This window comes from Pochonia chlamydosporia (genome assembly GCF_001653235.2).
Source record: "Pochonia chlamydosporia 170 chromosome Unknown PCv3seq00008, whole genome shotgun sequence".
In the NCBI taxonomy this organism is placed as follows: Eukaryota; Fungi; Ascomycota; class Sordariomycetes; order Hypocreales; family Clavicipitaceae; genus Pochonia; species Pochonia chlamydosporia.
This window is the reverse complement of record NW_019154043.1, coordinates 334599-355979: the sequence shown is the minus strand read 5'-3', so window position 1 is coordinate 355979 and position 21381 is coordinate 334599. Positions and strand designations below refer to the sequence as shown.

At 49.1% G+C, this 21381-nt stretch overlaps 9 protein-coding genes across 9 annotated transcripts; 2 read left to right on the top strand and 7 right to left on the bottom strand.

Moving 5' to 3' along the window:
• Positions 1–299: 299 nt before the first annotated feature.
• Positions 300–1307, bottom strand: VFPPC_06797 (FacC-like extracellular signaling protein; the record flags this gene model as incomplete). Its single annotated transcript, XM_018285771.1, has 1 exon — positions 300–1307. The coding sequence occupies one exon, from the start codon at positions 1305–1307 to the stop codon at positions 300–302; it is 1008 nt and encodes a 335-aa protein (XP_018138566.1).
• Positions 1308–2258: 951 nt separating this feature from the next.
• Positions 2259–3719, bottom strand: VFPPC_06798 (prolyl 4-hydroxylase; the record flags this gene model as incomplete). Its single annotated transcript, XM_018285772.1, has 1 exon — positions 2259–3719. The coding sequence occupies one exon, from the start codon at positions 3717–3719 to the stop codon at positions 2259–2261; it is 1461 nt and encodes a 486-aa protein (XP_018138567.1).
• Positions 3720–5059: 1340 nt separating this feature from the next.
• VFPPC_06800 (hypothetical protein) lies at positions 5060–6413 on the bottom strand (the record flags this gene model as incomplete). Its single annotated transcript, XM_018285774.1, has 5 exons — positions 5060–5579; positions 5631–5773; positions 5829–6050; positions 6103–6207; positions 6264–6413. The coding sequence occupies 5 exons, from the start codon at positions 6411–6413 to the stop codon at positions 5060–5062; spliced, it is 1140 nt and encodes a 379-aa protein (XP_018138569.1).
• A 1142-nt stretch (positions 6414–7555) lies between these two features.
• Positions 7556–8824, top strand: VFPPC_06801 (amino acid permease 2; the record flags this gene model as incomplete). The annotated part of the gene is made up of 3 exons (XM_018285775.1): positions 7556–8061; positions 8120–8507; positions 8579–8824. The coding sequence occupies 3 exons, from the start codon at positions 7556–7558 to the stop codon at positions 8822–8824; spliced, it is 1140 nt and encodes a 379-aa protein (XP_018138570.1).
• Positions 8825–10016: 1192 nt separating this feature from the next.
• VFPPC_06802 (Ferritin/ribonucleotide reductase-like protein) lies at positions 10017–11168 on the bottom strand (the record flags this gene model as incomplete). Its single annotated transcript, XM_018285776.1, has 5 exons — positions 10017–10028; positions 10084–10296; positions 10372–10778; positions 10835–11020; positions 11081–11168. The coding sequence occupies 5 exons, from the start codon at positions 11166–11168 to the stop codon at positions 10017–10019; spliced, it is 906 nt and encodes a 301-aa protein (XP_018138571.1).
• A 2103-nt stretch (positions 11169–13271) lies between these two features.
• Positions 13272–14396, bottom strand: VFPPC_18197 (CFEM domain-containing protein; the record flags this gene model as incomplete). Its single annotated transcript, XM_022429847.1, has 2 exons — positions 13272–13972; positions 14057–14396. 2 exons carry the CDS (start codon positions 14394–14396, stop codon positions 13272–13274), a joined length of 1041 nt encoding a protein of 346 aa, XP_022285124.1.
• Positions 14397–15981: 1585 nt separating this feature from the next.
• VFPPC_06803 (hypothetical protein) lies at positions 15982–17661 on the bottom strand (the record flags this gene model as incomplete). Its single annotated transcript, XM_018285777.1, has 1 exon — positions 15982–17661. One exon carries the CDS (start codon positions 17659–17661, stop codon positions 15982–15984), a length of 1680 nt encoding a protein of 559 aa, XP_018138572.1.
• Positions 17662–18508: 847 nt separating this feature from the next.
• Positions 18509–20194, bottom strand: VFPPC_06804 (amino acid transporter; the record flags this gene model as incomplete). The annotated part of the gene is made up of 5 exons (XM_018285778.1): positions 18509–18922; positions 18989–19386; positions 19454–19645; positions 19714–19975; positions 20042–20194. 5 exons carry the CDS (start codon positions 20192–20194, stop codon positions 18509–18511), a joined length of 1419 nt encoding a protein of 472 aa, XP_018138573.1.
• Positions 20195–20676: 482 nt separating this feature from the next.
• VFPPC_16757 (hypothetical protein) lies at positions 20677–21123 on the top strand (the record flags this gene model as incomplete). The annotated part of the gene is made up of 2 exons (XM_018294510.1): positions 20677–20951; positions 20997–21123. 2 exons carry the CDS (start codon positions 20677–20679, stop codon positions 21121–21123), a joined length of 402 nt encoding a protein of 133 aa, XP_018138574.1.
• Between the last annotated feature and the right edge of the window lie 258 nt (positions 21124–21381).

Sequence of the window (21381 nt, the reverse complement as noted above, 5' to 3'; positions counted from 1 at the left end):
GCAGAAGTGCCCTACGTTGAGGACAACCTGCGGTTTTAAGCCGTACCGGGTTGCTCGTATTCGTGAGAGCCTCAACTCAAGTCATCCTCGGGCGAAGCTAACATCTCACAAAGGAATTCACCTCAGCAGCTGATGCGGTACCTTCAGCAGGGACATATTCAGCATGGTAACCCCTGTAGATCACTGGGGTCCTTGTTCACATCGCACAGCTAGCCCAATTCGTATTACAATGCATGCACATGCAGGAAATATTCCGATGCTCAATGAGTTTGTATATACAGTCTAACAATATCTAGTATTTACTTCTTCTTCACAAGCTCATTCTTATAGAACAAATTAGATCGACGCTGTCCAGGGGTCGTATTTGACGCAAAGCCCAAGAAAAGTCTAGGCTCTCCAGCAGCTGTGACATAAACAGCCATACCCTCAGGTTCACGAAACTTCAAAGTCGATCCCGCCTTGGTCAGGACGGGTTTCTGCTGAATTTTGCCAGTATTCATATCCACGCTCGTAACTTCCGAGTTGACCTTGCCTCCGCTCTTCTCATACGAGGTTCCCGTCAGCACGTACAGATACTGGCCATAGGCAGCATATCCCTGGAAAACATCTGAGAGTCCCTTGATTTCTGGCTGTTTAAAATTGACCAGAGGCTTTGAGAAATCGCCCTTGGCAGCGCTCGCCAGCGGAAATGCAGCAATGTGCTTCGCCCCACTGAGCTGATATCGCACGACAAGGGTATTGTCAGTCGGGTTGATGACACAAGTGAACGATGACCCGTTGGCAAAGGGCTTGAAAGTCTTGACACCAGCGGAAGTAGATGTGATGGTTTTGCCGTTTTGGAACTTGAATCGTGCGAGTTTGAGGCCATAACCGCTATCTTTGTTGACACTAGCTTCGGTCCAGAGGTAGGTGTCTGAGCCGACTCCCTCTGCGGCGATGGCAACGCCGTGGCCAAAACCTTTCAAGTACATGTGTCCGAGTTTCTTGCCCGAGAAATCGAGCTGCGTAACAGCCAAGTCGCCGGCTTTTTCGGGCGATCCATTCTTGAGCTGGACAACAAAGAGGCGACGGTTCTTGTTGTCGAATGCGAAACCCTGCTGGACGGTTCCGTCTTGAAGGGCCTTGTTGCGGAAGAGGTCGTGGGAAGGGGCTTCGAGGTTAAAGTAGCTTGATGTCGGCAGTTGTCGAGCTTCTGGAGAATCTCGAACTGCAAGTTCCTCGGAGGAAACAGGGGCGGCAGCCACTGTCGAAGAAAGAGAAAGGAGGGCAGCGCCTAGGGCACTCAACAGCTGAAATGTACACCGCATTGCAATAATTGTCTAAATTGAAGCTTATAAAATATACAAAAGGGAAATGAACGGATGCAGAGGGTGGAAAGACTTCACAGACAGAGTTGAGTCCTTGGAGACTATTTCAATCTCGTTGAGAATCTGAAGAAATGATGATGAGCACGCGACATACTGCATTCAAAATAAGCGCTAGTACCTTATTGCCGGCTACAAGGGTTGTTAAGTGTTATGTTGCCTAGGATGGGCTGCGGCTGAAGAGTAAGGAACGCAAAGCCGACAACAGACCCCCACAAAGCGTTATGTTCTGCTGAAGACTCTATAAATAGGTATTCTTTGCAATTTGTGCCTGAAATACGGTTGAGTTACTGGGTTCGAGAGAGGATACATTTTCCAGTTTTGTCAACCATTGCGGCGGCTCTCCAACTCAGCACGACACGCCAAGGCTGGGAGCGGAAGAAACCGTTCCATCCATGCTGCAAACCTTGTTCGGTCAACGAGTACAGGCGTAAGCTCATGCTTCTCAGAGCCACACTTCTGTTCGTTTTGGAAATAACGCCACAGGTTTGTGGTGCATCAAGAGGTATTGGAATTGGTTCCCGTCTCTTGTCATGGCTCGGCCGGTCTTTGGCGAAGGAGGTTGCCCCGCCGTCCACCTCACCATCTACGTTCGCTAGGGTATCGGAGCGGCTCGATTGCACTTTGTGATATGCTACGCCAAGGCAGGCGACGCGTCGCTAGTACCGGTCCTTCTGTTGAAGCCCGTAGTCCTGCCTATGGAATATCACCGCCATACCTGAGCGTGGAACAGTCGCAAGATCTCCAGCCCGGAATCCCTCCCTTAGCAACCTTGGTGGCCTCGTAGTACAGTCTCACAATCCCGGGGCTCGATGTACATTTTCTTGGTTCCTTCGCATCCAACGCCAGCAGGTTCATCAACGTCGTAACTTCATAGACAATGTACGTCATCGCTCATTCCTTTGACGGTTCAACATCATACTCAATGTCCGTCCTTATGATATACTTGGCTCCCTTCCTGACACTAGTCCCCTCATGCAGCAACGCGCCTTTGGTTTCACCATGTGGGAAGACGGCAACGCCCCCCATAACGGGCCGCACAGGATACGCATTGAGCGTGCCCTCCCGCAGGCCAGGTATATAAAATGTCGTCTCTCCACCTTCAAACTCGTCATTGAGATAGAGCAAGAAAGTGAAGAGTGAGCTCTGTTTCTTTTCTGCTGGTGAATCGTCGTAAACGTACGTGTCGTCAGGGCGAATGCCTGAAGGCGGCCATGCTCCATCGATGTGGCATCTGTACTCAGCACCGGGCACATATCGATAGACACGAAACCTTCGGTTGACTCCACGGGAACGCCGACCATTAATCGATGCTGGAACAAATGGAGCCATGCGTGCCCAGAGCTTATCGTGGAACGCCGTGTCCACAATCCAGTAGAAGTTGTGTGCAAGGACGCTAGTATCACCGCCCTCTCGGATGGGTGTGTCGGGAAGAAAACCAACACTCTCGCCCGCTGCAATTATAGCTTTGCATTCGTCCGGTGAGAGCACACCAGTGGCGAGACCAAGGTGAGGAACATTAGGATGGTTATGGTAGGTTATTCCTGAATGCTCTGTCGATAAGTTGACAGTGTTGGGTTCGGTTGTGTAGAGAATAGCAGGGTGGTGGTTGGGCGGTTTGCGCAGATGGCCGGGCGTTGTTTCGATAATTCGGAGAGAAGAAGGCAGAGACTCTGGGCCAGAAGAGAGGATGGATTTGTCCAGCACAGAGGCATAGACTTGGTGAGGCTCGGTGGACTCTCGGAGATCCCAGGTAGGCTGTAAGGCGATGTGAGAAGACAATCGAGACGGAAGTTTTGCTTCGGGATTGTCATCAATTGGGCAGCTGACACGCATGACAGCATCAAGAACCTCGAGAAGTTCCTTTTCCTTGTCAGATCGATTGGGACTGACAATGCTAGCGCCATTGGGCTGCGTGACAACATCAAGATCTCGAACCCAGCGACAAAGAGCACCCAATTTCGGTTCCTCTCCTCGCAATCGCATCTCGGCAAGCAAAATCTTAGCTTCGAGGTACTTTTCATCAGTCAACGCTGCTGTAACTCGGGCTGTGAGATTGGCGCCTTCGGCAGAGTTTACGCCCGTGGTACATGACTGTCGGAAGTCATAGACAGCCGTTCGCAGATTTTTGCAGAGTTTCGACTTTGTGAGACTCGGGTATTGGGCCAGAGTCGTCAGAGTCTCAATTGTGATGTCGAGCTCTTCATCGGATATGACCGTCTGCAGGTTTTTCGGTTCGAACTGATTGGCGTCGCCATCGGGAGGCGGTGTCACGATGGTAGCAGTCTTGGTCTGTTTGTTAGGAAGTTGGGCTTGGGCCTTTCTCTTTCGCTTGGCCGCTTTTGATTGTGTCATTATGTTGGTAATGATGACTGCTGGTGTGTGGATTGAATGTGCAGGTTTGGGTTTATTGAAGTGAAGTGAACTGGACCCCTCCAACGGCATCAGTCCAAAAATAATTGTGGATGTGGGTTCGTGTCGCATCTCATGCTTACTCAGCAACATCTTTGACAGCAGACTCTGCGGTTCCGCAACTTGACCGTTCGTCAATAGCAATAGCAAATGGAACCATTCCGAGTACTTACGTATCTAGCTATCTAGGCAGTTGACCATAAATGTGGGAATATTTACTCCAACAGCATGAACTGCCTGATATTCTTGCGCTCTCGGACTCCGCATCACAGTGCGGACCTACCCTGTAGCTGGCTAATTTTTGCAAATTTTCTCCCGTGCCGACTCTTTGTAATAATAAGCCCGTTTCTGGATATGATCATGCATGAGATATCACACTCAGAATTCTAACTCAGGTCAACGTTCCTCGCTTGTGCTGGTCCCTGGTATGTTGCTCCGGTGGCGCGGAAGCCTACCGCATATGCGGCTTATTATACCTCATGTAGACTTACACGTGTGAATGATTCAATCATCGGCGAAATATGCACAACAACCACACAGCTTGACACATCAAAATGCGCCACGCGGTCTTTGGTTAAAAATATATTATTGCGAGAGCTGCCCGGCGCAAGGACTGCAACTCAAAGCACGCCTATTCACCGCGATGCCTGTTCGAACGTCGATCCAGGCAACTGGCAGGCGGCATTGGACGGACAGGGTTAGGGTTGGTGGCTGAAATATGTCTCAGAAGAATTCATATTGCATTCGCTCTAACCGGTCCTCATCACAGACATAAGCAGAGTAGGACAACAGCGGGGTAAAGAACTTCTGACTACATTGCCAGTGGCATTTTCATCATTCAGTCAGTCTCAGCCGTGGATGCCCCAAGTTGTGCTCCCAGCACTGAGACATGTGTTTGTGACTTGTCAAACGACTGAGCATAAGGTCGCAAAACTCTTCAAATCCTGCCATGAGGGTCAACCTGACAACCCGTATTGTTGCAATTCATTCAGAGGAATGTTACATTATATGGATGATGTCTTGGACGCCTCGTTCATCCGATGCCAGGCTTTGTTGAGGCATGGTGACGGCTGAATATGGGCCATTAACCAGACGATGTCACATCGGATCTCCGCAAGTCTGGCAAGTGCCGAGCCACAGACGAATGAAACATTACCATGGCGGTGTCTCCAAGATACAGAAAGCGAAGGAATCATTTATCCGGTCTAGTCAACGCCTCATGTCGGTATCTCGTCCTATCATACTCCGTAAAGGTGAACAAAGCACGCGCCCAAACCATACGCCTACTTATTGTTCCGCTCATACTGTACCTCCCAATCAAGTGTCTTCTGGATAATAATTGCATCCGCTGGAAGGCCCTCCCGTGACGCAAGACTTGCCCGCGTAACCAAGTCATCTTTGTTATGGACCGCCGTGACCGCCGTAGATACTCTGTTGAGCCTTGGTGCATGTCCCAAGGAAGAATACGCCAAATTCGGCAAGCTCAGTTCATCTGTCCATTGTTGCTGATTGGCATGATCCTTTATAATGGTAAGACGTGAGTCGTACGACGCATGGTAAGCGTGTCCTGACTTCAACTGCGAGTTCAGCCGAGAGTCTTGTTGCGAAGTGTTTTTGCTCTCAAGGTTGTATGTTGTCTCGAATGTCCGTAAGAGTGGCCGAAGAGACGTGATGGATGCAGACATGACGGCGAAATGAAGGGTCACTTCGGTCACGATGCTGGGCACGATGCTTGTGCTGGTGGGAAGCGTGTTTACAGATGGTGAGAGCAGGTGCAGCCGTATGGCGACAAGGGGGATCAATCTACGTTGCTTCAGTATTTCAGCGATGCAGGAAGAAATTAGGGAAACGTACAGTATACGAGCTCCGAATGCGGCCAGGATTGTAAATCGTTTTCGTGCGTTTGCGTGCAGCCCATTGACAAGATTGGTCGCTAGCAATAGTAACAGAATCTCAATTGCGAGACCCGTTATCTCTATGACAATCCACCGATGGTGCTTCAAGATTATGTTAGAATCATGTTACGATTATGTACTTGAATCGCAAGCTTACCATTGTCTTTGATCCATCCAATGTTCGCCAGGGATTGTTGAGATCACCTCGAAAAGCTACGGCTAGCATAGATGCCACAGTCCAGAGAGTAGTTGCAGCGACCAGGACGTAACCTGGTTTTGCTTGAGGACCGGAATATGAGAGTTGTATAATAAATAGCCCTGTGGATATCTTGGATAGCCCATGAGCAAGGACATATAGTTGCTGCGTGGCGTATAATAACTTCAATTTCGTTAGTCTTACTCTCCAAATGCAAACGAGGAGGGCCACCCACCTGTTCAACTTTGACTCTGTTCTCGTCGAGAATCTGGCTTACTGGCAGACCATAGCCTCTTCGAATTGCCCGGTATGCCACCCCAATATCCATCGTTGACGCCAGCTATCAACACAAATTTAGCGTTTTCTCCCACAACAGCGGGCACGACGGGAACTTACAAGAGCCGTAGTCACAGTATAATCCTCGGAGCCCCATCGCTTCACGCTCAATTTCGCCCAAACACGTACGAAATACAACAGAACCGACCAAACCCATGAAATCATCATGGCAGAAATGAGCCAGCTCCCATTGTTATCTGGTTTTGCCATTGCCAATCGATGATGGCAAGAGAGATTGGCGACAAATTGTCATTGTTTCGTGTAACAGCAGAGGGATCCGGGGAAGCCGGCCAAATAATATGTAAAATTCTGGCTACTAATCTCGCCACAGAGTCGGGCAGGTAGCTTCCCAGTACGGAGTACAGAATGAGGAGTCGCGGGATCTGCGGTACTTCAGTTGTCCTGGTCAGGACAATTGTACCAGCCACGACGGAGCTGCACGGCTTTCGCTTCCAAATTCTTCCTTCATACACGGCGCATCCATTGCTCCGTGCATAGCTTTCCGGTCGAACAAGAGTCATACAAGGCCAACCTCTGCCACCAACTAGGTGCGAGCAGAGTTGCTTGTTAGTGACAGGTCGCAAAAATGCTGAGAATCATAGCCGTATTGTCCCGTGAGCACGATCAGCACGACGTTCTGTAATCTCTAGTTTTCGCAATCAAGACAGCGGAGCGGAGAGCAGATCTACAACGGCTCACGTCATTTCCGGACATTTATCAATTCAGGCACCCGTATGTCTATGTCGGCATTGTTGCCTACGGACGGCAGAGTAAATCGTGACTCGGGATTCAGAGATTTGTCTCCCAACTGGTGTTTGTAGCATTGTGGAGGTGCAGATGCCGGGACCGAATAGCCAATTAAGTAGTAGGACTAGAAAGAAAACAGATTTATATATACATGATTCTGTAAGCGCTGTACTTGGCTATCTAACACTTGTAAACTGGTCCATAAGTTTACGGACGCCCCAAAGGACAACAGAAGACGGTGTCCAATGTGAGACAACACTCAGCCCAAGGCCATGTTTTGGGCGCAATGATGCAAGTTGTGTGACCAACAAGTGACTTGTGCGCTGAGACTACGGTGCAATATACGGTCGGGTCTAGTCCTGTAATCTACCATCCAGCCGGATGAGATTTGGTTGTCTCTCATGTCGGCCGTTCTGAGGCAACGCAGGGAGTCTTAGGCGGTCATGGTTACAATCAGTCAACAACGGTCGTCTCGTCGTCACATGTATTTTGCGTCTTATCCTATTTCTTGAGCCAGATCATTTTCTCGCTTGTCAATCAAGAAAATTCCTTTGCGCGTCATTTCTCCCTCAGAATATCCGCCATAAGGTCACGCAACTTGAGCCATGGACACCAAGGCTGAGCCACGGTCCGCCTCGAGAGAGTCGTCCCGTTCGCTTAATGGGACGAAACTGACACCATATCCGAAATTGACACCAAATGGGGTCCGTGGAAGACGTAACGATGGGATGGACTCGGAAGAAATGGCAGTTGAAGACCCCGAGTCCCATCGGCGAATGACAAAGTCAACCTCTGCCGATGCAGCTGACATGCGCCGCATGGGCCGAGATCAAGAACTTGTTCGAAGCTTTCGTACATTCTCGGTAGCTTCATTTGCGGCGGTAGCTACGGCAGTCTGGGAGTTTACCATCTTCCTGATTACTCCCGCGCTCATTGATGGTGGCAGTCCAACTTTGGTATACTCGACCATCTGGGCGTTCGTCGGCTTTGGCCCAACATATCTTAGTATGGCTGAAATGGCTAGTATGGCTCCCATCGCCGGCGCCCAGTATCACTGGGTCAGCGAATTCGCGCCAGAAAACATGCAAAAACCTCTAAGTTACGTGAGCGGGTAAACAACACCTTTGTCGAAGCAGGTCCAAGACAACATTGGCTAATGGAATGAGTAGATGGACATCGTCTTTGGCCTTGCAAGCTGGTCAGTCCCTGGGCGTGCTTCTAACTGGTACTTTGATCCAAACCACGATACGCGTTAATTACCCGGAGTACACGGCGCCACCATGGCACATGTTTGTGTTTATTCTTGTTGCAGTTGTAACGGCTTTCGCTGGCAGTGTCTGGGGTTATAGAGTCTTACCTCATTGGCAGAACGCTGCATTTGCTTTCCACGTGCTGGTCTACTTTGCTGTTCTAATTCCCATCTGGGTGAATGCTCCCAAAGCAACTTCTGAGAAGGTTTGGACCGGATTCGAAAACTTCGGAGGATGGTCGAGCTTGGCGCTTGCCGTCATGATCGGACAATTGCCCGGCATATCCGTTCAAGTCGGCGTTGACACAGTACGTGGGCTCAATTCCAACTTTCCAATATCTGCTGTGGCGATTATACGCTAACTACTTGATTCAACAAGACCGTGCACATGGCTGAAGAAGTTCGAAATGCTGCCGTCTCTGTGCCCAAGGCGATGCTGGCGGTGTACATTACCGATTTTGTACTGGTTCTTCCAATGCTCGTCACGATTATGTACCATATTCCAGACACGGCGGCGGCAATCGAAGACATCAGCACCTATCCCGTTGTTTATGTACTACGGCAGTCCATGAACACAGCCTGGCTGACTGTAGTACTCGTCGCGATCAACGCCTTGTATCGCTAGATAGCTACGGATTTGAGAGATTGAGGGCAACAAAAGACTGAATTGAATGATATTTACTTGACTGACTATCTAACGGAAAGAAGGAAAGGAAGGAAATCATGACTCTTTTTATAAGGCGTTTCTGAGGGATATTCAATGACTCAGTTGAATAGGGATATTCAATCCTATTGAATGACTCGGTTGACTTGGTCCGTGATGATCCAGAGCAGCTCTCGTTGACACCTTGGTTGTCTGTTCGAACATCTCATTCCTCACTGCCACAACCCGCGATCTGTTTGCATTTTCTCGCGATAATGGTATGCCCCTCTCGTCTTGGATATCTACGGTTGACCCTAAGGGACCGGTACCTCAAAACGCCGCTATAGTGACAAGCGTCATCACTCTGGGAATGGCTTTAATTTACCTGGGCAGCTCTGTTGCTTTTTACGCCATCACCTCGCTCTTCACTGTTGCATTACTCCAATGCTACTGTCTGAGCATCGGTTTTATTTTATGGAGGAGAATATACACCCGGAGACCCTTCCGCACGCTCAGTTTTCTCTCGGCAAATACGGGGTTGCCATCAATTCTATTGCCGTGATATTTGGGATATGGAGCTTCTTTTCGTCGTTCTGGCCGCAGTCTTACCCTGTTACCGCGACGACCTTTAACTGGGCGTCGGCCTTGTTTGTCTCTGCTCTCCTTGAAGCCTTGTTACACTACGTTGTGATCGGCCGCAAGAGATATAGAGGGCCGGTTGCGCTGATCGAAAGCAGAAGGCTGAGGTAGATTCGTCCACGACAAAGGCGTTTGCGTTTGGCGACAATTCCACTTTGCATGATGTCTATGAACCAATGTGACTTTCCAAAGGGGAAAAGGATACATGAAGCCATACTTTGAAGCTTTCGAGTTCCATTGGACGTGGCGAGCAGGCGTCTACGTTACGGCGGGTTCACTGGGCTCTTCACTCGGTATCATCCAGAGACACACCCGATCGACGACATGACACAATCCCTCCCACAGCGATTCAAGCCTGATAGACCGAATGCATGAAAATAACGTAATAAAAGGGAGAATATTATTCATTGTTATTACCGCTACTGATTGTAGCCACAGTAAACTTTTGCCAAACACTTTGACCTACATGCCAAATGCAGCAAACATAAAACCCGTCCGTATATTAACAAGAAATCAATCATATTTCTTAATTAAACTAGCTCGAGATCTGTGACCAATGATTAATACTATGCGCGCCACAACTTTTCACTATAGACACATACCTCAATGATCGCAGGCCCAGCACCGACAGTGTCATCAGTGACGCTCTTGTTGCAGCCAGTAAGAACGACGTAAGTCTGGCCGGCAAAACCCTCAGGAATCTTGACAGAGTAACCTCCGTCAACGGGCGTGGCAGGAACGAATGTTGGTCCGGTGACGGCGATGAAAGCGGCGTAGACTTGGGTAGAGCCCTGGGGAGCTTTGAGGGTGTAGCCCTATAGGATAGTGGTCAGAAGCCGTACAACGGTAACATAATGGGGGTTTTTTTTTTTGGGAATTCATCTACTTACTGGAGTCTGGAGAGTGACGGTTGCTCCTGTCTTGACGGGCATGGCAGTCTTGGGGTCGAGGGCCAACTTGGGGAATGCCTTGACGGGAAGAGCAGGGTTCTCCTTGGGGCAAGACGTGATGAATTGCGAAGCAAGAGAATAGACTTCGTTGATTGATAGAGGGGCATCAAAAGGTTGAGGGAATGGAGCTTCCTTCAGTCCAGCTCGGATGTATGACGAGTGTCTCGCCTCGACAGTCAGAATGGAACCGGCCGCGGTGAGATATGTCTTGCTCATGATATCGGCAGCAGCGCCGAGGTAGGCAGAGACGCCAACACCTTCGAGAATGGAAGCGGTGGCAAGGAAGGTTTTGACATCTTTGTAGCCAAAGTCGTATGTGCATGCGGCGACGGGGGTAACACCAGCAGCTATAAGCAAGATACAGTTTAGCAACGTGTGTATTGTGCCAGATTATGTGACATACCCTTTAGCGCTTTGGTCAAAAAGCCAACGTGCTCTGATTCATCAGATGAAACCTTCTTGAGGTTGCCGTAGAAGGAGGAATCGAAGCCAGCAGCGGCAAAGTCCTGCTCTGTGAACTTCTCTAGCCCTTGGCGGTAGAAGGTGTCTTCGAGATGCTCCAGAGTCAAAGCGTAGTTGAGAATGACGCCTGAAATACTTAAGGTTAGAAGTGGCATTACCTTTAAAGCTATTGCATTCAGTTTCTTACCATCGTTGATGCCATCACGTTTCTGAATAGGGCCGGCTGCGGTGAGGCCTGCGATGGCAACGAGAGCTGTAGCACGAGAGAAAAACATTTCGTCTGATGTGTGATGTTGTGGAGGGCAGAGCGAATGGTGTTACAGTTCTTCTTGAGTTGAAAAGAATCAAATAAACGAAACAGCCTTAAAAGAAGTGGCAATCAATAAATATGATCCAAAGTGGCTACGAAGGGCGTCAGAGTTAACACATCCAATTGCTGATTTAATCAAACTCAAGTTGACAACTAAGTTCCTACGGCAAATCAAGTATTACATCTTACGCCAAGCCAGGCCCAACTATTGATTCCAAATGCCATCGCGATCGACACTTATCAATCGACCACCTTGGCAGGCGCTTTCTGCTGGCAAAAAAACAAACGTTGAAACAATTCACTGTTTAGTTCCGAACTGGGAAATTAGAATGACCTAGATCGACGCTAAAGCTCGGCTGACAGGATTGCCGGCGCTACGAAAGTTGGAGTTCCCTCTCGGCAAGCAACACTCCCGAAGCTAAATTAACTGGGGAAACGCCCAGATTCTTTCGAAAGAAGTATCACACCCTACGTATTCTTAGCTGCGCCCACAAGGCAGCGAATCAAGGTGGCCACAGCAAGCCTCCAACATGTAAGACTGACGTCCAGTTTGGTCTTGGCTATCGCTGCCAATCGTTGTTGACCCCAGATTAAAATTATGGTCTCTATACTAGCGGTTCTTCTGCTAATTTGGTTCGGAATGCTTTCCATCCGTGTGGTAAACAATCTAAGGTGTGCGATGGCTTCAACATCGGACGTAATACTCCGCAACTGCCGTCTTAGGAAACGTGTTTAATAAAACGGATCGAAGTTGGACTAGTTGCGGTTGAATACATAAACGGTAAACAAATATGACGCGCCAGTCGCCATGACTACTTGTTTGGTTTGACTTGATGAGGCCTCCTTCTTCTGCATTCGTTTTCATATCGCAGCTTGGTTTGAGCTAATCTTTAAAACTGGACTTTGTTGCTTTGTTGCTGGATTATTTGCTCTGAATTTTCGCATAGAACTCGGCAAGCACTCGCATTGACTTTTGTTGCGTCGTTGTATTTCGTCGAAATCATGAAGACCTTCACACTTGCTGGAGTCTTAGGTATGGGAAGCTTTACACAATCTTGCTGAAGGACACTTCGTACTGACTCTATTTCAGCCTTCGCTAGTTGCTACGGAGTGCTGGCAACTTCATCAGTCTCGACCGTTGAATGTCAAGCCTGCAAGCCTGCCCCCTCAACGCCTGATATTGTCACTCGATCGTCCGTACCAGTCACTTCATGCACGGAACCTGCCCTTACAACTGTAGCGGCTACTACAGGAGGTAGCAACATGCCATCGATGATGCCTGGGGGCAATTCTACTTCTACCATGATGCCCCCTGTTGCGGCGGCTGGTAATTTGAGAGCTGCCTCTGGTGTGGGATTGGCTGCGGTTATCATCGCAGGCGCAATTTGTATGTAGGTCGACTGGGTGAATATAGGTGGTTATTTGTTTGGAAGTATATGTAAAGAAGGAGTTATATTCTACGAAACTTAATACTTTGAGTCATGGAATGTTGGCAAAGAGATATTGGAGGTGCAAGTTAGAAGCAAATTGACATGATTCTAGCTCAGGTCGAAATATATTGTCCTGTACACTGCTATCAAAGATAGATGGCCAGATTTTAAAGACTACTTTTGCAACATAGAAGGTTGCAATTACGTTTCGGCTTCTATTCCAAGTTTCGCTGTTGTTCGGAGCTGCACAGCCTTCACTGCGGCGGGTGTAGGTTCACAACCTTGTTTGGGCATAATGGCCTGCATGTATGTACTCTCCGTCCATGGAGTTGAGATGGGCCCTGTTGGTTGAAGCTGGGAATCGATGTTTATGACGTCGAGAACGGGTTAGTTTGCCTCCTGACATCTATTTGCCACGAAATACTACTAGAGACATGCCCGGTAAGTGTAATTCACGCTATCAGATGCAATATCAACTAAACTACTAATAATTTTGCTACTTATCAGCTGTCTTTCTTGGCTGACATCTCATGAACACCCCCTGCATAAGCTTCGCTGTACAACTCGCCCGCTGTTTGAGGACCCGCAAACATTTCTTGTGGCTGCAAGGGACGTGCAGCTTGCCCATGGACTTCATGTTATCCTTGTGGAGCGTTCGGTCCTACTAGTGTCTGGGCGCTTTGCGGAGAGTATACACCGTTAACCTCAACTTGATGCTGTTGCTGCCAACCACCTGCAGCCAATTCCGTTGTGCCTGGATATATCGGTGGAGACCTGCCAGATATCGGACTGACGGTATTCATTGTATTCGTGTACGGCGATGTCCTCAAGGTACTTGGAGGATGACTGTTAGGATTAATCGGAGTTGTTGACATTGCAACTTGTGTAGGAGGTTTGCCGCCTGCGTTTGACGCTGGAGGTATTGAGCCCATTGGCGGCTGATTATCACCAACCAAACCTACGGAAGCTGCGTTGGCGGCCGTTAGTTTGTCCTGGCGCTTCTTTTGAACGCAAAAGTAATACACCAGAGCGGCAGCAATGACGACGATTGCAGCAGCTCCAATGGCCACGCCCGCGATGGCGCCAGAAGAGAGACCATTGGATGACGTGTTTGATGATCCTCCTGAGCCAGATGAGTTTCCATTACCGGAGTTGTTGCCAGAACTTCCACCTCCACCCGAATTTCCACTTCCAGAATTTCCACTACCAGAGTTCCCATCGAGACCGCCACTGGTCGGTGAAGCACCCGATGACGACGATGTGGCCACGACCCCTACCGACGATGTGCTTCCATGCATTAAGACGCTCACGCAAATGACGCTTACCGCGGAGAGTGCCTCTGCAAAGAAGTAAAGTCAGCAGTGAGAATGACAGGATGGCCTGGCTTGGGTGTGAATAGACATGCCTTGGGCAACGAAAGCACCACAAGCAGACTCGATACAACTAAATGCCCCCCATAGGACAGCACTGGCATTCACAGGCTCACATTCGCAGGCCGTATCACCAAGCTTGCATTCTGTGGATTTCGTCACGGCACTGGCAATACATCCTGTCGCACAAGAGTTGACGATCGCCGTGCGCTTTTCGAGGCGTTTGTTGACCTGATCGGGCGAAGGCGCGGCCGTGACGACTGGGAACGGACTCAAATCCAACACGGGGGTCGGGGACGGGTATACTGGTATTCGACCAGCGGAAACTGTTTGGAGTAGTAGAAGCGATATGGAACAAATTGCCAAGTTGACTCTCGATCTAGTTCTCGCCATTGCGGTCACCATTTTCGAGATTCATGTATTACTTTCGAAACGTCAATGGCAAACCGGAACACTGCAACAGCAAAGGATTGTAAATACAAGGGAATGGAATACAGGTACAGGTCACAAAACTGGGCTGAAGGAAGAAATCATCATCAAACGAATTCTGCCCAGCGACAATGCCATATCCAGCACAGCTGAGCCTCACCGCACACGATCTACGCACCAATTTCCATTGCTTCTCGGCTCCATTGCTTCTCGGCTCCATTGCTTCTCGGCTCCATTGCTTCTCGGCTTACCGGCAATCCGTTTGGGCTGATAAGACGGGCGAGGCTCTCTTCCCATGTCAACTCGCCTCATTAGTTCGCCTTGGATTCAGCACTTCAACAATGTTTCGTGACTATTGCATGTAAGCGGCTGCACCAGAGGCAATGGTCGCGCTTCAGTTCTGCGCCACTTTTCAAGTCTTGCTAGACTATTGGTCAGCGGTAGTTCCTGACGGGCCGCTTTTGCCGGCGGGAATCTCAGCCGCAACTTGTGGTGTTGCATGGTCTACGATCACCGATGACGTTGGAAAGATTCATGTTTCAAAAAGGAAGAGATAGACTGCACTGGAGACTTTGGGTTTGAGAAACTGTTGTTGTCAGTAAATGAACGGCGTGTCTACTATTCTGGTTGCCGTACGAACGGACGGCCCAGATGACTTCCCAATTGTGGTTGCTAAGCATTGTGCCGAGGATGTGTCTAGTTTCCGGTTTAATACTTGAAAACTCCCATGGTTCCAATTACCTTTGGCTTCACTGTCACTTTTTCCGGCCGCAGATGCTCACGCTGAACTCAGACTCTAGTCTCCACGGCTGAAGTTATTAGATGCATGCTCCCTCTGGATTATGTGAGCCATGATCTATGCGGAAAACTGAACTTACCGAGTAGGATAAAAATTGACTTGGCGAGTTCTTGGACGCTACTAGAGACCATTGAAATGTTGGACCATGTTGTATTTACTCTGCATTGCACGGGGAATTGGGTTACCTGCGATTTGAACCAGACGTCTCCAGTCAGCGTTAGCTTCGCATCACAGGGCTACCAGCTTTATACAGCTCTCCCAATGAGAGACACATTATACAAGATTAAGTTGAAATATTTTTGCATAAAAGGAGACAAGATAGGCGATACTGGTCAGAGCCGCTCGTTCGTTTTCTGCTAACCCAGTGATAAGGTCGGTGCTATCAACAAGAAACACTTGATGCAGACATCGAAGCATCGGTGGGCACAAGTAGTTTCCAAAGAACAACTCATTGAGTCACACAGAATACTACAGCATTGGAGAAAAAAGTGAAGAAAGATATATAATCTGCCATATTTCCGCAGCCTAGACAACAATATCTGACCGCCTGGGTTGAAGGCATCCCCAGCAGGCATGGACTGATGCCAAGTTCCTTGACATATTTGCAACCGCAGTCTTTGTCAGGACCTCACCATCTCAATCCCCCTGACACCTTTCCAGTTCCCTTGCCTGGAAATCACCGCGACAACAGGTCTGTACCCCAACCAGGGCCAGACTCTAGCAACTACCTACGCGGCGAGCGACACGGTATCACGCCTGATCTGGCTCTTTGGCTTCCATCTTCGTTATTCTATCCAACTCCTTCTGATGTGTCTGTACATCACGACGCATTGACTCTGTGAAACCTCTAACCGAAGAGTCACCCGGACAAAGCTCCAAGAACGCTATGCCTTTCTCCAAAGTCTTTATCGCCGTCTCCAACAGTTTCGTGTTCTCAACACTCGCTGCATCAGCATTGTTAGTCTCGATGAATGAGTTGAGTATATTTTCATCGTACGTGAGTCTGTATGCCGTGGCGGTGTTTTGAAAAACGCCCCCCACAAACGTTGGATGCACCAAGGACAGTATTTCCTCGCGGCCAAGTTGGCCGAACAGTTCCATGGCCAGCTTGCCGTCGCGGAGAGCTGTTTCTACATATTCGGGATCGTCATCCTCATCGTGATAGAGGTCCATGTTATCTTGTACGGACAAGGCTGCAGTGCGAAATTTGTCTAGCAAGGTTGGGTTGGCTGCCGCTCCTGCTGCCCTTTTGCGACACTCCTTGGCCTCATGTAAGTCGTCGAGAGTGTGCCGTCTGCGGTAACGGTTCTCTTGATGGTCCGCCCGCTGCTCCAGTAGCTCGGGGAGCTTGGGTGAGTTCATGGCTTCAGCGGCTATAACCTGAGCTTTGAGGGCTCGGATTACGGCGTTGCACCCCTTGACGTCGTCTTGTGGGATGTAATCTTCGAGATAATCTTGGAATACTTCCTGTCGACGTTCCCAGAGTGGAGTTCCCCTGGGTGTGTCTTCTGTTGCTCTTTGGATGTTGTAGTTTCCCTCGTGCCATGTATCCCGGTCACCGGTTGCCATTCCCAGAGCAGCGTTTAGTCTTCCGAACTCATACTGAGCTCTTGCCTGTTGCTCTTCCTCCAATTCCGAGTCTTTTGTTAGAGGTTCGACTGTCTTGATAGCTGTGTCCATGTGTTCGCGGTCTCCATGTAATATGTAAGACTGCTCGTACGCAATCGCCAACAAGATTGATTGTTCGAAGGGAGATTCGTCTTCATCGACAGCAACTGCCTCTTTCGCGAGCTCGAGTGCCCTTTGAACCGTGGAGGCATCACGCTCGTGCCTCGTACATTTTTGTAAGGACGTAGTTATTAAGTGAACACGCGCATGCGACAATGCGGAATCATCATCCGCGTCGTCCATTGACGCTAGGTCTTGCACTCGCCGAGTCCACATATCAACAGCTTGGTCGAAGTGCTCACGGCGCCCTGAGACGACGTACCGTACTAAAACCTGCCAAGCCAATGCGCCGAATTGTACCGATTTTGGCTCTTCGACAGCGGCTGGGTGGTTATCAATCGCAGCGTCGAGAGCTGCAACTGACAATCCTCCTGTGTCCGGGATCCGACCACGACGGTCCTCAAAACTCATTAAAAGAGCTTCTGCCTCGTCTAGCCTCAATGTCGATGGTGTAGCCAACTCCGTGGCTTTGTTGAAGCATACGGCTGCGGCGTTTGCCAAGGGTACTCTGATTTGGCCTGAAAGCTGATACATATCGTGCATGTAGACATCACCTGCGCTAAATGCCGTTGTTGCATCTTTGAAAATCTCTCGGCGCTCTGCGTCGGTAAAGTCTTGCGGTAGAACAAGGTAAGCCTCTGCAGATGTCCTCTCCCTGAGAGGTATGGGTAGGATGCGACGCCGCTGGTTCTCGTCGCTCATCGCGCTTGTAGTAAAGTTATGCTCTTTTCTTTGTAGAAAGTCCTGGATGATTTCGTTGCCTGAATAGCGCAATGCTACTAAGACGATGATGAGGTTTGGCCGAATGAGGTTTATCTGACGTGTTCCCAGTTGAACCGGCTGAACTCTGGCGTTATGCCTCCTGCTAAGGCTCAGGCTGTGACCCACGAAACAAATGCATCGCATATTGACGTATAAGAATTAATCTATGGAGTGCTTGACAGCATCAGGCGAAAATATTGGGGATAGATGCCTGAATTTTATGCACCGCCAGCAGTCCAAAGCAGGAAAGAAAAGTTCATATCGGATAAACTATACATATACGAGAGACGGGCTGCCCTGCCAAGATGAACGAAGTCACATTCTTCAAATGCCTAAATCCAACGATTGCTTGGTTTCGGATTATCATTTGATAGTGGCACGCAATCTTGACCTCAATAGCCTATATGGCTAGAACTGGCTGTCTGAACAATGGTTTCTAGGATTCAGTTGTGTCATATTCGTTCTACGAATGACTATCTTCCGTCATGTCTATTATACACTCGCCCAGTGTCCCTTTTGTCTATCAACAGCGTTGATCTCCAATAATGCTTGCCTCCCACGCCAATCGATATACAAATACATATCCAGCATAAATTGATTCGCTCTGTTGATTGCTAAGTGCGTTGGTGGGTGACCAGCCGTCCACCAACCTGATTTGAAGGGTAATTTCAAGACTGCCTAAAAGAGCAGTTGCAAGATAATAATTCCAATCGCGCTTTATGAAATATCAAGGTAGGGTCCACATAGAGGTGTCATAAAAGGCTGTGAGGATGCCGGTTTCTCAAACTTAAGTCGAATTGGAGTTATCCGCACACGACCAAACCTGAGAACTTCCCGGCGTATTAACAATGGTATAGATGGCACTATAGGTGCCTGCGACAATCAAAAACGTGCCAGTGACGATGACGAAAACACTGGCAGTCACTCCAGAGTACCATCGGCTTTGCTTCTGACCATCATATCTCTTCCAGTTATCGTACATCCACATGAAACCGGGTGGGTAGAAGCACAAGATTGGGCCGAGAAGTGCGCCGATGAGTGCAATAAGCTGTCCGAAGATAGGGATGGCACTGGCAATGATGTATGCCACAACGGCAATGGCAAAGGTTGAGCCCAGCCAAACCACCCAGTGCTTGACGGTGTTGGAAGCCAGATGCCTTGAATTACGGAGGATGCGGACAAAGATGGATTTGGCAGCAATCTGCATAATTTAGTTAGTTATGTGGTTCTGTTTTAGATACGATGATTGAATCGTGGAGAGACTAACGTGGAGGAGAAGAAGGTCGGTAACCAACAGACCAGGAAGAGCGATGCCGTACGCAACCTTCTTGATCAACGGACCAGCTGACCCGAGAGCAGGAGACGCGACATATGAGCCGCAGTAATAGTATACGACGACACCGACAACAATGTACGCCAGGGTAATACCGCTTTGGCACACCATCAACGCCTTAGTGTAGTGCTTAGGATCTTTCATCTCGGACGCGATGCTGAAGAAAGTGGGGGTACCGGCATAAGCAAAGATGAGAGTGGTAATGGCTCCCAAGGCGTCGGTAAAGCTGGGGTTCTTGAAAAGCTTGTAGTTGGACTCCAATGGTCCTTCGAAGCTCTTAGTAGGAGGCGCAGGTTCGCCCCGGACACCGACAGCAACTGTCACGGTGAAGACTACATGATTCGGAGTTAGATCGGAGCCAGAGACGACAAGGTAGAGTGGTGTGTGATGAAAACTCACCAGCGATAACAATGGAGGTAACACCGATCCATGCCAGTGCGCTAATTCTGCCAAGAGTTTGGATGCTCGAAAAGGCGAATCCAAAAACTGCTGCCACTACAACAAACACGGCGGTACACGCGCCATGAGTGGACAGGGCGTTCAGGGCAACCGAGATTCCGATCATGGCCGCGGCGGCAGCAAAGGTCAAGACTGATAGTAAGATTTGTTAGCCAAACTCTGTTCGTTAGATGTCAGGTAGGCGATCAGCTAGTACGTACGAAGAGTGAAGGAAATGCCAAAAACTTCGCGACCAACGCGGCCGAAAACCAGGCCGCCAGCGTCGTCGATGCCATATACTTGACGGTGTCGAAGCTTAAAAACACCAATCATGTAGGCTGACCAGGTAGTGATGGTTCCAATCACCAAAAGGAGGATAACACCGGGGATGAGGCCCACGGTATCGAAGACAGAGGGGATCGAAAGGACACCTAGACCGATTTGTGTCTTCATCATGAGAGCTGCGGTTCCCAACCACCCGACCTGTTGAGTTTGGCGTCAGTATACTTGTATGTGAGGGAAGCAATGCCAATTACCACAACAACTTACATTACGGTAGTTGGGACCATCGTCTGTAATGTTACCAAAGACAGCATCATTGGTCTTGACCTCTGTGTCCAACACTTCTCCCTCAGACTGTGAGGGAGACCGCTCGATCTCGTCGGCGAGCATGTTGTGGGGATCGTGGGGAGACTTGGCCATGATTACCGATGACTTGACCCGCGTAGCAAACTAATCGAAAAGAAGAGACGAAGCAGACGGGAGATCGTGCTTGAATGCGGAGAAAATCATGGGGTACGGGGAAGCATTGTTTTTATACTCTAGGTCTAGAATCTGGAATCTTTTTCTTTGCCATCATGTTGAAGACGGGGACTGACTCTGCAAACGGGCTAGTCTTTCTTGACTCTTGGCTAGTTGCGCCACCTTGCATGAATCTGGAAAAGTCTAGAGAAAAAGTTTATTCTAGTCCTTCTAGTCCTTCTGAGTCCCTCAGGAACTGTGGGGACCCCGAAGGAAAAAATCTCCCGACCTTACCGTTTTCGGAAATAAAAATGGAGATAATGATGCGCAGATCATCACCTTGTCTGCGTTGTCTAATGCGTCTCTGGCGCGTTTCCACCTGAACCTTGAAGTTGGTGATTTTCATCTATTGTCAACGGAACCACGCACGTGAAAAAAATAATATGAGTCCTCGATATTTACAGTTGCCGAGTAAGCTGAATAGCTTCAACAACTTGTATATTTCCCATCACACACTGTTTTGCCGCCCAGTTTCACACAGTCGGCTTTGCCGGATCCTTCACATCAAGCGAGTCAGGATTTCCCGCGGTCACCCTGGCTTCAACATCCACAACATCCACAGTATCCATAACGACCGTTGTATCCAAGTTTTCAGCAGTACGGCTTTCTATGCTAATGGTTACCTAACATGTATCCATAATTTCAAGTTATCATGTATGCCCCCTTTAAAGTGGAAAGCGTCCACAAAGCTGAATACGCGAAGCCACCGAAGAGGCCACGGTCGAGATCCAGTTCCGTACTCCATAGACCCGTACCGAGTTGAGCGCGGTTATTCACTCAACCTTTTTGACGTAGCATTGATATCGTGGGTCTTTGCTTGTCAAAATTGAAAGTGGCTCTGGGTTTATTATGGCGTCCTTCCTTTGCCAATAGCCCAGCCGTGGCCTCCGTATATTGTCCCAATCCAGGCGTTGTTCTACTCGGCTGTGGTTTTCTATGATCCGATGTGGCTTACGGATATCAAGCGGCGGCTGAGATTCCGCGCAGATGTGCATAGCCATTGGTGGGTGTGCCGAGACAAACCGATGCCACCAAGACTGGGCGATGGAGGATATCCCTGAATGGTGCACTCCTTGAAACCTACGTGA